The sequence below is a fragment of the Myxocyprinus asiaticus genome, chromosome 3, assembly GCF_019703515.2.
Source record: "Myxocyprinus asiaticus isolate MX2 ecotype Aquarium Trade chromosome 3, UBuf_Myxa_2, whole genome shotgun sequence".
In the NCBI taxonomy this organism is placed as follows: domain Eukaryota; kingdom Metazoa; phylum Chordata; class Actinopteri; order Cypriniformes; family Catostomidae; genus Myxocyprinus; species Myxocyprinus asiaticus.
In genome coordinates this window covers 56,214,315-56,226,500 of record NC_059346.1, presented here as the reverse complement: position 1 = coordinate 56,226,500, position 12,186 = coordinate 56,214,315, and the positions used below count along the sequence as shown (strand labels likewise).

General features: G+C 36.1%; 1 protein-coding gene across 2 annotated transcripts in view; it reads right to left on the bottom strand.

The window, feature by feature from the left end:
* The window catches only part of LOC127417114 (serine/threonine-protein kinase PAK 3-like), an 87,472-nt gene that overhangs the window by 21,385 nt on the left and 53,901 nt on the right, over nucleotides 1-12,186 (bottom strand). The window contains exons 5-6 of one of the 2 annotated variants that reach the window (XM_051656824.1): nucleotides 11,572-11,609; nucleotides 7,771-7,833 (exon numbers count right to left, since the gene is read on the bottom strand). In XM_051656824.1, coding sequence (XP_051512784.1) covers nucleotides 7,771-7,833; nucleotides 11,572-11,609 — 101 coding nt within the window. The remainder of the gene's footprint in view (nucleotides 1-7,770; nucleotides 7,834-11,571; nucleotides 11,610-12,186) is intronic. The other variant, XM_051656829.1, reaches the window with a different exon arrangement.

The window sequence follows — 12,186 nt, the reverse complement described above, 5'->3', positions numbered from 1 at the left end:
ATTCCAGGATGACAATGACAAGATTCATCGGGCTCAAATTGTGAAAGATTGGTTCAGGGACCATGAAGAATCATTTTCACACATGAATTGGCCACCACAGATTTCTGACCTTAACCCCATTGAAAGTTTTTGGGATGTGCTGAACAAGACTTTACGGATTGGTTTGACTCTCCCGGCATCAATACAAGATCTCGTCCAAACATTCATGCAAATCTGGATGGAAATAAATGTTGTGACGTTGCATAAGGTTATCGAAACAATGCCACGACAAATGCGCGCCGTAATCAAAGCTACAGGCGGTCCAATGAAATATTAGAGTATGATACTTTTTTTTTTGGCCAGGCAGTGTATATTCGTACATACTATTCATTCATATTTATAATTAATACTATATCACGTTGCTTTCCTGTGCAACAATAAATTATCAACAATGGTGAATTATCAGTATCCCATATGTGTGTACATATTATACTTGTTATTTCTTAATCAAGGTGGCGCTGATGTTTCAGTGATTGATTTGATTTACATTTGACATTGCTAGCTGACGTAGAAATAATACTGAAGTAAACTACTGTATACGTAGCAAGTGTAACACATGAACAGTATGATATGATTATTGTCACTTGGGTGTACTACTGAAATTATATAAGTTGTTCATCTATTTAGACTCAATAGATGCCTGAGAAAATACATATGTCTAACGTATGTGTAACTTAGGTGTAGCTGATGTGTATCTTATGTGTAGATTTTGTGTTATGTGTAGCTCAATATGTGTTTGACAGCCAGTTGCTTCTCATGGAATTTCTGTGTGAAAATAATTAATCCTGTTCTAGATTTGTCCTGGTTTGTTGCATTATCTCTTTGATTTATGAAAAATAAAACATCAAAATATATTTTATTGTATTATTTTCTAATTGTCTTGAACATATATTACAAATTTGACACTATCTGGGCATTTTGTACATCCATTTGTGATAGATATAACAGCCTGGTCTCTAAAGACCTGAATATGAAAGAGTGTTTGGGGAAATTATCATGTATTTAAGAGTTAAAATGAGCTAATGCAACACAATTCTTTATCTTTTGGTCTCTTAAAGCCATAGTTCACCCAAAAAGGAAAATTCAGTCATTGTTTACTCATACCTGTGTTGTTATAACCCTATATGACTTTCTTTCTTTTTCTTAACACAAAGGGAGAAATTGTGAAAAAATATTGTGCTCGGTGATGTCATACAGTGGCAGTTTATGGTGACCACCTCTTCTAGCTCCAAAAGAATGCAAAAGTATAATTCAGAAGTCTAATAAATTATTCCATGAGACTCATGGTTGTTATGAAAGCATACGATAAGGTTTGGTGTGAAACAAACCGAAATCTAATGTATTATTTAGTAAAATATTCACTGACCATTGATCTCCTGTGTGCGTTCATGATAGGGCACACGACGGCAACCTGACGGCAAATGACACGCGATAAAAGGTATATTTTCTATGGTAATCAGAGTTTTTGTCCTAACCAGCAGTGATGAGCAACGGTACATTATATTGATTGCTTGTTTTCTATTTTCGGTATTGCGCCAGATAACTCCGTCCGCTGTGAACTGGCACCGGTCCAAAAACGTTCTCATCACAGTATATTAAAGCCAGCATCTCATGAGCCAGTTAAAAACTACTTGATTTTGGCCGAGAATGTTACACCTACCAAATGTTTTTGTGGAGGTCTCACTCCCCTCATCTCTGCCACAAATACTCACCGGTTCAGAATGGAGAAGAGGTGACAGACATTCTTGCCTACTCCATCTCTCTCTTTGATTGAGGACACCATTTAAAAAAAAAATAAGGCTGGGCATAGAAATGCATAAATTCTTTGACTACAAACTCTTCAGACATGTTTAGTAAGTTCTGTTCTCTGGTTTTTGTGCAGCTGTGTTGTGTTCTGTTGTCACTATCACTGTGTTAGAACTGTTTTTAGATAAACAAAACAAGTTTTCACTAGAATGCCCCAATGTCGCGAGGGGGCTGCGTGAACTGTTGCTCTTGTGCCCTATCACAGAAAGGTCGGTGAACAGTTTCACTAAATAATACATTAGATTTCAGTTTGTTTCTCACCAAAACTTATCATATGCTTACATAACAATCATGAGTCTCATGGAATAATTTATTAGACTTCTGAATTATACTTTTGTGTTCTTGAAGCTTGAAGAGGTGGTCACCATAAACTGCCATTGTATGACATCACTGAGCACAACATTTCTTCACACTTTCTCCCTTTGTGTTAAAAAAAAGAAAGAAAGTCATATAGGGTTATAACAACACAAGGATGAGGAAACAATTACTGAATTTTCCTTTTTGGTTGAACTAATCCTTTAATTTCATTGTGTACAATCCGTTTATGTTCACTTAATCCAATTGTGTTAGTACAATGTAAATAATATTTGTTGCTGGACAGGGAATTTCCAGTTCCCAGTATGCTTTGCATGGGACTGGATTAGGTGACTACATTTTAAAATGAAATGTTAATGTATTTTTTTGCAAAATGAAACACGTGGGAGACTTATTAGTGTTTAATGTTATGTCATGTTGAATTTTTTGGAGGTTACCATGGTGGAGAAGAGTGGAGCTAATGGTTCAAGCTTGGGTACATAACTACTGTAAAGTCAGTGTGAATTTCTTTTCTCATGATGCAGATATTGAGGGATCATCCGTATAATGACAGATTGGGGATCTGTAGACTCTCAACAGCACCATACTTGTTATACAGAACAAAAAGATATATAATATGCTAATATGTTTGTTGCTGGTTAGCAACAGCTGCAAGGACCAGAGATAATTGAACAGATCAAATTAAAGTTAGGTTAACTCAATTAATTTAAGTTTCTGCTACACAAAGTATTGGGTCTATCATCCAATCAGGTGACTCTCTCGTCTCCTTTTAAAACATGACAATTACATTCTTCCGTCATACATAACATACTCTTTCCACTTCAAATCATGCTTTGGGACTCTATGGATAGGTTTAGATATGGGGTTTGGGTGAGGGCATAAAATTAAGAAGCATGTACACAACGCATTACACATCTGGGGATTTGCACGTCTACAATTTGTACAAATGCATATGAACAAACTGGTATAATTTCATGGTACGAATAAGCCATCTTTTATGAATTTGTACGACTTCTGATGAGATCGGGTTGGTAGAGTTTACATTTTAATTTGATATAAAAAAATAAATAAATAAAATAAACATATTTTTATTGTGGGGAACCAATTTCCACAATTGAATTAAGTTAAACCAAAAATATATGTTTTTATTCAAGAAAACATACAGAATCATAAATAGCCTTTTGTTACTTTGATTTTTTTTTTTTTAACACACAGCTAACCTACCCCTTACAGACACCTTTTTGCATTTGTTATTTTTATATATATTTTAATGTAATAATTGTATTTTTATACAATATTTGCATTATATACAATTATTTTTATTTTTTGTGTTTTATTTTTTATGTTTTACATTTTAGCTTAATTACAACATGTTTAAGCCCCTTTTTAAGCTTTTTTCATCGTGGGGATCATTGGAAGGTCCCTACAATGTTGGTGATTTCAGGATTTACAATATCACTGTGAGGGACATTTGATCCACACAAAGACAGCAAAACCTGAAACACATGCACACACACATTTGCAAAACAAGTCAGTGAGGTTTTAGATCAATGTCCTTTAAAAAATGTTATGTTGACCAAATTGTGAGAAGACTTTACAATTGTGCAGCTAAAAAAAAAAAAAAAACTTGTATGACTTTCATCTGCAGAACACAAAAAAGGAGATGCTAGGCAGAATGTTAGGGACTGACAACCTCAGTCGCTATTCACTTTCAATGTATAGAAAAGAGATGCAATGAAGGTTCTGCTTAACATCTCATTGTGTGCTCCACAGACGATAGAAAGTCATATGGGTTTGAAACAGCATGTGGGTGAGTAAATGAAAACAACATTTTCATTTTTGGTTGAACCTTTTAAAAGAAGCAATTCAGAACACTTGTTTAATTAAAATGCATTGCAATTAAATCAAAGAATATTGCTTCCTAAACTTTGCACATTGGTAAGAGTTAAAAGAACCTCTATGCTCTACAAGGAAACCTGAGCCAAAACCAGTTTGAAATCAGCAGCCTTATTTGTGTAAAGGTCAGACTCACAAGATTAAGCATCACATGCATTTTCATATTAGTATCTGCCAATTAGAAACTGGCATTTGGCCTAAAAATGACTCAAACGTGAAATATAAGGAAGAGATTGAGTATCAGGAGGCCTCCAGCACCTTGAGGTATGAGATGGATGGCGGATGATAACAGACAAACATACACACACTTGCATGCATGTAGCACTGTCGGTGTGGCTATGTATGTTGTTTTAATGACCTGCAGTAAAGGAAGTACTATCTTTGATAAGGCAAGCAAGCTAGCAAGCAATTTAAACAAAACACTAGGGCGAAGCCCTCAAAATATGGGTGGAAAAATTTGGAAAGTACCTAAATATCTTCCTTTTAAAGACCCCATGAAATCAAACTTTGGGTTTTATGCAGTGTGGTCTTATAGAATCACGTTTCTACACCTATATTTTTGGGAAATCATTTTTATGTGGCTCGTTGTATGTATAGCAGTACTTTCCTGGTGAAATGAACACTAGAGGTGCTAAAACACAACTTTTATTCCCTTACACACAAATCACAAGTAAAAAGGCAGTTTGACCGTTCATAAACACTTTCGCCCTCACACAATGCTATCTGATAACATCTAAACATTTTTACTATAGCACATGACTTGTAGGGTGCACATTTTAATGTTTGTATTACATAAACAACATACAACATTGACAAGCTTATTCAAGCATGATCAAATTGCGCAGTTGCACTTAAGTAGCAAAGGACCGGAGTACGAATCCTGAAGAGCTTGCAAGTCGACACGTGAGCCAAAAGTGTCATCGAAGCACTATTAATTGATGTGGTTGCTTTAGCAATTGTGTTTTTCATCTTACATTAGCTTTTTATGATTATGTAGGTAAGGTTTAGGTTAAAGGTATAGGGTAAGGAGGTCGGTTTTGTTGATTTAAAACTCAATAGAGCGTTAACTTTATGAACTTTTAACTCGCTTTTAGCGCCACTTAGTGGACATTTCATCAGAAATGCCGCGATAAGTGTAAGGAGCCACGTAATTTTATTTTCTTAAAATGTCACCACGGCCACGTTATTTTCATGAGATCAGGCTGGTTTTGTGGCTTTTAGTCCATATCTGTTAGCTTTAAGGCCATCTGTATGAGAGTGCACAGCAAAAAATCATAATCTTAATTAGTATTTTTTATCATGTTTTCCAGTAAAAATATCTAAATATTCTTGAAACAAGAAAATTTACTTGAGGCGCAACATTGCATAAGATATTAAGACTTGTTTATAGTTTGCTTTAGTTAATTATCTATAAAAAAATAAAAAAAATCCAAATTTGTCTATTTTTAACATTTACACATACATTTTTTTTGACAAATTTACATCAGACTGAACTGAGTAATCACTAAATAAAATCATTAAATTTACATTATACCATGGTCTGTTTGAATACTCGATTCTGATTGGCTGGAATGCATGCGGTTCAAACCGTTGAATGCACAGGTTGTTCTGGTCAGTTTTAATCACCGTTCGATATTAATGTGCTCTTTGTAACCCTAGCAACATAACATTACAGAGCAAGCAGAGTGAGCTTTAGCAATTGAAAACATTTCCTAACCACTTTCATCAGCATAGCTAATAGAAGGAAACCAGGACCTATTAAATACGTCTTTTGCTGTCCGGCAAGGCAATGCAAGATGATTTAAACTGTAATGTGTTGTGTATGTTATGTTGCTGTGCTGAAGTGCTGCCACTAGAGCCCAAATGCAGGCAGCATTTTGCAGTGAAGTGCTACCATTCAAGGACAAATTGCAATTTCATTCTTAATTCATTCAATCGTGCAGCATTGATGGATACCATACCGATGTCTCAGAGGTCCAAATCTATAGAATGTTTTGAATGGGTTTCCCCTTATCATACAGTAAGTGCTACTTTTACTGTCACTGCCACGTTTGTAACATCGGTTTTTCCACATTATTGTGAAAATGAAAAATTAAATAATACATTTTCTCTGGAGTGCCAACCCCTCTACTTTCTGTATATATGATTATTTCTGGATTGTTTATTAAATTTTTAATTTAATTTTTTTTTTTATCCCCTTTTCTCCTCATTTGGAATGCCCAATTCCCACTACTTAGTAGGTCCTCGTGGTGGCACGGTTACTCACCTCAATCTGGGTGGCGGAGGGCAGTTCTCAGTTGCCTCCAATTCTGAGAACGCCAATCCGTGCATCTTATCACGTGGCTCATTGTGCATGACACCGCGGAGACTCATAGCATGTGGAGGCTCATGCTACTCTCCGCGATCCACGCACAACTTACCAGGCGCCCCATTGAGAGCGAGAACCACTAATCGCGACCACGAGGAGGTTACCCCATGTGACTCTACCCTCCCTAGCAACCGGGTCAATTTAGTTGCTTAGGAGGCCTGGCTGGAGTCACTCAGCACACCTGGATTCAGACTCGCAACTCGAGGGGTGTTAATCATCGTCAATACTCGCTGAGCTACCCAGGCCCCCTTATTATTTCTGGATTGTGCATTGTGCACCAAGTGTGTGGTCGCACTACATTTTCGCTGTGTCTGAATAGGCGGATCTGTAGATCTAACAACACTTAGATAAAATTAACCATTATTTTTTGTTCTTCCAGTCAAAATGTGCACTGCAAAAAATCTATGACAGCTGTAACTAATCAATTCTGGCATGTGACCATGGTATAAGCAGGATAATCCACGGCTAGGTGTGCGTTAAACGATTTTAAATGCACTTCGCATCAGGTGGTTCTTCGCCTCCACGTCGTGCATTAAAAATAGTTTAACACTCACATAGCCGTGGATTATCCCTTACTTATTATTATACATTTTGCAATTTGTAATCTGTACATTTTGTCAGATTACCGATAATTCAGTTTGATGGAAAATTGTCATACAATTGAAATGCATAAATCCTAAACATAGACTGAATTTAGACACTATCAACAGACTGATAATTATAGAAAAAATCAATTATTTTCCTTACCCCTTAATTTTTGTTAGATTTATTCTTAAAACAAGAAAAAGTGATTTGCCGGTGTGGTAAAATAAATAAATAAACATAATTCAAGATATTTTTTTTGTCATGCCTCAACTTCTTCCACTTTCCAAAAAAAATAAAAATAAAATAAATACATCAGCACATGGAAATAACACTGCATTCGTCAAACCATTTCATGGCGTCTTTAAGTTAACATGTTGGTGTTTTTTAGACTAGCTTTGGTGTGCATCCAAACAACATAAACTATAGTGACAAAAATGTTCATTGTGGTTCAGCTTCAGGTGAGAAATCCAGCATCAATTCAGGGACAGCACTGAGATGAGCTCAGTCGAGCCTCTTACATATAAAACCAAGCTTCTATTAGTACACTTTTAATCAAAAAGGGTTTCCAATTAAATCTAAAAGAGTGTTTGCAGTGTGATGTGCAGCATTGCAGAACTCCTAATGTTTTAAAGCTCCCTGCAGTAGCCAAAGTACAGTGAGCATCATGCCAAATAATGTTCTAGACCAGCTTTAGAGGCTTAAGCTTTGCCAAATAATATGCTGCTTCTTAAGTGGCGTACAGTATAAAGGTGAAGTTTTACCTTGTCAAATAACGCGCTGCAGGTTCTAAGGCTGACAGGTGGCCCAGAAGACAGGAGGCGGTTCTGAATGATGACAAGGTTGAGAACGGGAGGATATTTTACTTGACACAAAAATAGAACCACAAAGTATTCAAACACTACAAATGGACTGCAGAGGACAGAAGGGAAGGTGTGAGGGTGCAGACAGAGGGAAAGGGTGGTTTGGGGGGCTTCTATATGTGAGGGGAATGGACAAGGGTAACATACAACTAAGAAAAGGCGTAAAAACATGGACATCCATTATCCAACATTTTACTGCTCGATTGTTTGGAAAATATGTTGCAAAAATCATATTTATGAAGCTTAGATCTTTTGCCCCAGCAAAACAGGTTGTGTCAGATAAAAGGCTGTTCATGAAGATCTACAGTAGGTGTTATTTAACTATGTCACTGGTATTGTATTAGAGAGCAAAATGTGACATAAAATAGTGCATTACATCCCACAATATATTCTTTATAATTTGAATATTCTTAATCAGTATACTGTATTGTTTTCCAGTAAAAAAAATCTAAACATCCTTAAAATGAAATACAGTACAGTTACCAGAGAAGCAAAACTGCCTAAGATATTAAGACTTTGTCTAGCATTTATCTTGAACAAAAGTGTATGTTTTTCTCGTTGCATTGACGGGTTTTAGTTTTCCATTTGTTTTAACCCAATAAAAGGTTAAGAACATAAAAGGTACCTTAGAAAATATATTAATTGCCATTTTCCAACACATTAGGGCCCAAACTACATCATCATGTTTCATTTTTCTTCACAATAATAATTTTATTTTTAATTTTCTATGTTACATTTTATGGTATAGTATGGTATCTTACTGTCGCAGTTTCTTTAATTTCATGCGTCTAGTTAAATTGAGCTTTTATTTTGGCGGAAGCTTTTATTTTGGAGTGAAGCCCTTTCAGTTTCTGTTTGACAATAGTTTCTCACTTCCGGATACAGTTCACTATATTGTTTAATGTGCTTAATAAACCATGAAAGGCTGCAATTTAATTATAGAAATATATAGTCTGCATGTGCTGCACACAAGGTTAATGAGTGCTCAGCTGTCTGTAATTTGCTACACACAGAGCACACATGATGCTAATGATTAGTGGCTATTTAGCCTTGAAAGGGACAAATGCAGTGTTATCAGTGTATGAGCAGACTGATTCACGCATTAATTTTGAAGCGTGCAGCATATGCAGATTTATTTCATTAAATCACAGCCTTTTGGCGTTTAATCATTTTGCAAGGACATATCACAATTTTAATTTGATTATTTTTGCATTCATACATTAATTTCATCCCAAATATGTCAAATTCTGTAATTCTGCATTTTATAGTTAATTCCATTTTTATGAATGGTATCCGCGATTCTGTCCATGTTTGATTTCTTCATCACGGAAATCAAAAACCTTTTTTAGGATTAAGCAAAAGTCTAAGTTTGAGTAAACGTTTCTTGTTTTTAAGAATGTTTATATATTTGTGCTGGAAATCAAGACAACAACACTGATAAAGAATAACATTGTATATTGGAAAAAGATAACAAAAGCACAAGAAATCTATAACTTATTTTCTATGTCATAAATAATGTCAGTTTGGGGAGACTCTATTTAAAGGAATATTCCAGGTTCGATACAAGTTAAGCTCAATCAACAGTATTTGTGGCATAATGTTGATTACCACAAAAATTTATTTTAACTTGTCCGTCCTTTTCTTTAAAAAAATAAAAAAACAAGAAGCAAAAATCGCAGTTACATTGAGGCACTTTCAGTGGAAGTGAATGGGGCCAATCCATAAACGTTTAAATACTCACTATTTCAAAAGTATATACAAGACGTAAACAATATGCGTGTTAACATGATTTTATTGTAATTTAGGGTAAAACCCTAAAACGACAATTTAAACAACTTTACAGCTCAAATAATACACGTATTACCAGTAGAATTAATTTAAGTGTTTTTACAAAATTATAAGCTTCACATTTCTGCCTTTTAAACCCTACAAAAATTGTCCCCATTTACCTCCATTGTAAGTGCCTCACTGTAACTAATTTTTGCTTTTCTTTAAAGAAAAGGATGGGCCTGGGGGGCCTGGGTAGCTCAGCGAGTATTGACGCTGACTACCACCCCTGGAGTCATGATTTTGAATCCAGGGTGTGCTGAGTGACTCCAGCCAGGTCTCCTAAGCAACCAAATTGGCCCGGTTGCTAGGGAGGGTAGAGTCACATGGGGTAACCTCCTCGTGGTCACGATTAGTGATTCTCGCTCTCAATGGGGCGCGCGGTAATTTGTGCGTGGATCGCGGAGAGTAGCATAAGCCTCCACATTCTGTGAGTCTCCGCGGTGCCATGCACAACGAGCCATGTGATAAGATGCGCAGACTGAAATATGAATTAAAAATGTGTTGATATTACTGTGTGGGAAAAACTGCAGCGTGTATAAATCTATGTGTGAGATGATGAGTACAAACACAGACACATTCCCACTTATTAACCAACCAGTTTACACCAAAATGACGGCAGGGTCAAATTAAAGAACCGTCCTAAAAGTTTAAAGGCTAAGCACTTGCAACCTCAATCTTTCCACTCATTTCAAGGTCAGTCAGCCCTGTGATAACAGACAACCTGATTCTCACACATTCTGATGTGGGATTCCAGCCCTTAACCTAACGCATGGTGTTAAGTTTCTGGAGAGTCCACATGAGGGAAAAATGAGATGTCCAGGTTTACAGAGATACAACAGTGAACCCGAGTCAGCTGCTGAACTCGATGGAAAATGTAATTGTTGTTAAAAAAGGTGAAAATGTAAAAGGTTTGCCTCCTTATAAGCAGTATATTGCCTGCTCACACCATCTTTGTTTATGAGAGTTACTATACTGGTTTTGACCATAACTACACTAGCCACCCTGCTGGAAAATCCAACTAAAACCAGCTTAATGTGGTGGCTGGTTTAACGTGGTTTCTAGCTGGTCATTTATGCTCATTAGCTGGTCGAAGTTGGTCAAGATGGTTGATCAGCTGGACGGACTAGCTGTTGGAGCGACGTTGACCATCTTAGACCAGCAACAAACCAGCTACCATGTTCTAAAACCAGCTTAACCACTTTAAAGGAAAAGTTCACCCTAAAATTCTGCCTAACAACTACTGTATTGTGTTCCACCAAAGAAAGAAAGTCATACGGGTTTGGAACAACACGAGAGTAAATTATGGTAGAATTTTAATTTTTGGGTGAACTTTTGGGTCCCTATAAGCTGGAATGACCTGGTTTTTCTAGCAGTGGTATTTGAGAAAACACAATCAGTGGGTGGCGTATCAAAGTCAGCAACCGTTACTTAGGCAAGAGCTGTAAAGGAAAAAGCATGAGGCTGTTGATACTAAAAAGCTCATTTAGTTGATCTCTGTGGTGTCAAGTCACTACTGAGCCTGAGGCTAGTTGAAAAAGGTGAACAAGTTGAGCCAAACACAGCTTGACTTATGTCATGGTCATCTGGCCATGATGGAGGATACGCCAATAGCAGCAACGTCAAAAACACATGCAGCTGATGGGAGAAAACATACTGTGAAAAGCTAATGATATAACCACACGCAAACCATTGAGCCTCTCAAATTATTTCATTTTATAGGATCTTTTGTATCTGCAAGTAACGGGTTTACTTGTGAAATGGCAATACTGGAAGGTGCTTGAATCATGAATCCTTTGATTCATGAAGATGAATTGGCAAATTAGAATCAAACGTCAAATTGGGAAACAAAATAAGAAATATAAAGTAACTCACCAGAGTATTGGCTGCAATGTAACCATGAGCGGATTTATCTGGAAGCATAAAAACAATTCCATTAGTTATAGAGAAATTTATTAAAAGAAAACATATAAACTATGATTCTTTGAGACTCTCTAAATGTAGAAGTACAAAAGAAGTACATAAAATGTATTCTAGCAAGTCAATTATGGAAGTATATTAATGACAAATGTCTTTGAAACAAAAAGCTCACTTAATTGGACTAATTAAAAAATAAAACCATTGCATTAACAGTACATGCATATTTTGGGAATGCAATTTCATATGGTTGTATATTTAAGCTGTGAATATTTCAATTAAAAATATTTCACACAAATTTTTTATCATTAAAAAAATTCAATAATAAATATTCACCTTCCAAAGTTCAGTTCCAAAATATATATATATTTTTTGTCTTTAGTATTCGACAGGTAATATTTGATCCATTATATTTCGCTTTGCAAATTCGCCTCTAAAATTTAAATGGTTCAAATTCAGTTGGAAATTTAAACTTGGGGGCCTGGGAAGCTCAGCGAGTAAAGATGCTGACTACTGGGGGCCTGGGTAGCTTAGTGGTAAAGACGTTGGCTACCACCCCTGGAGTTCGCTAGT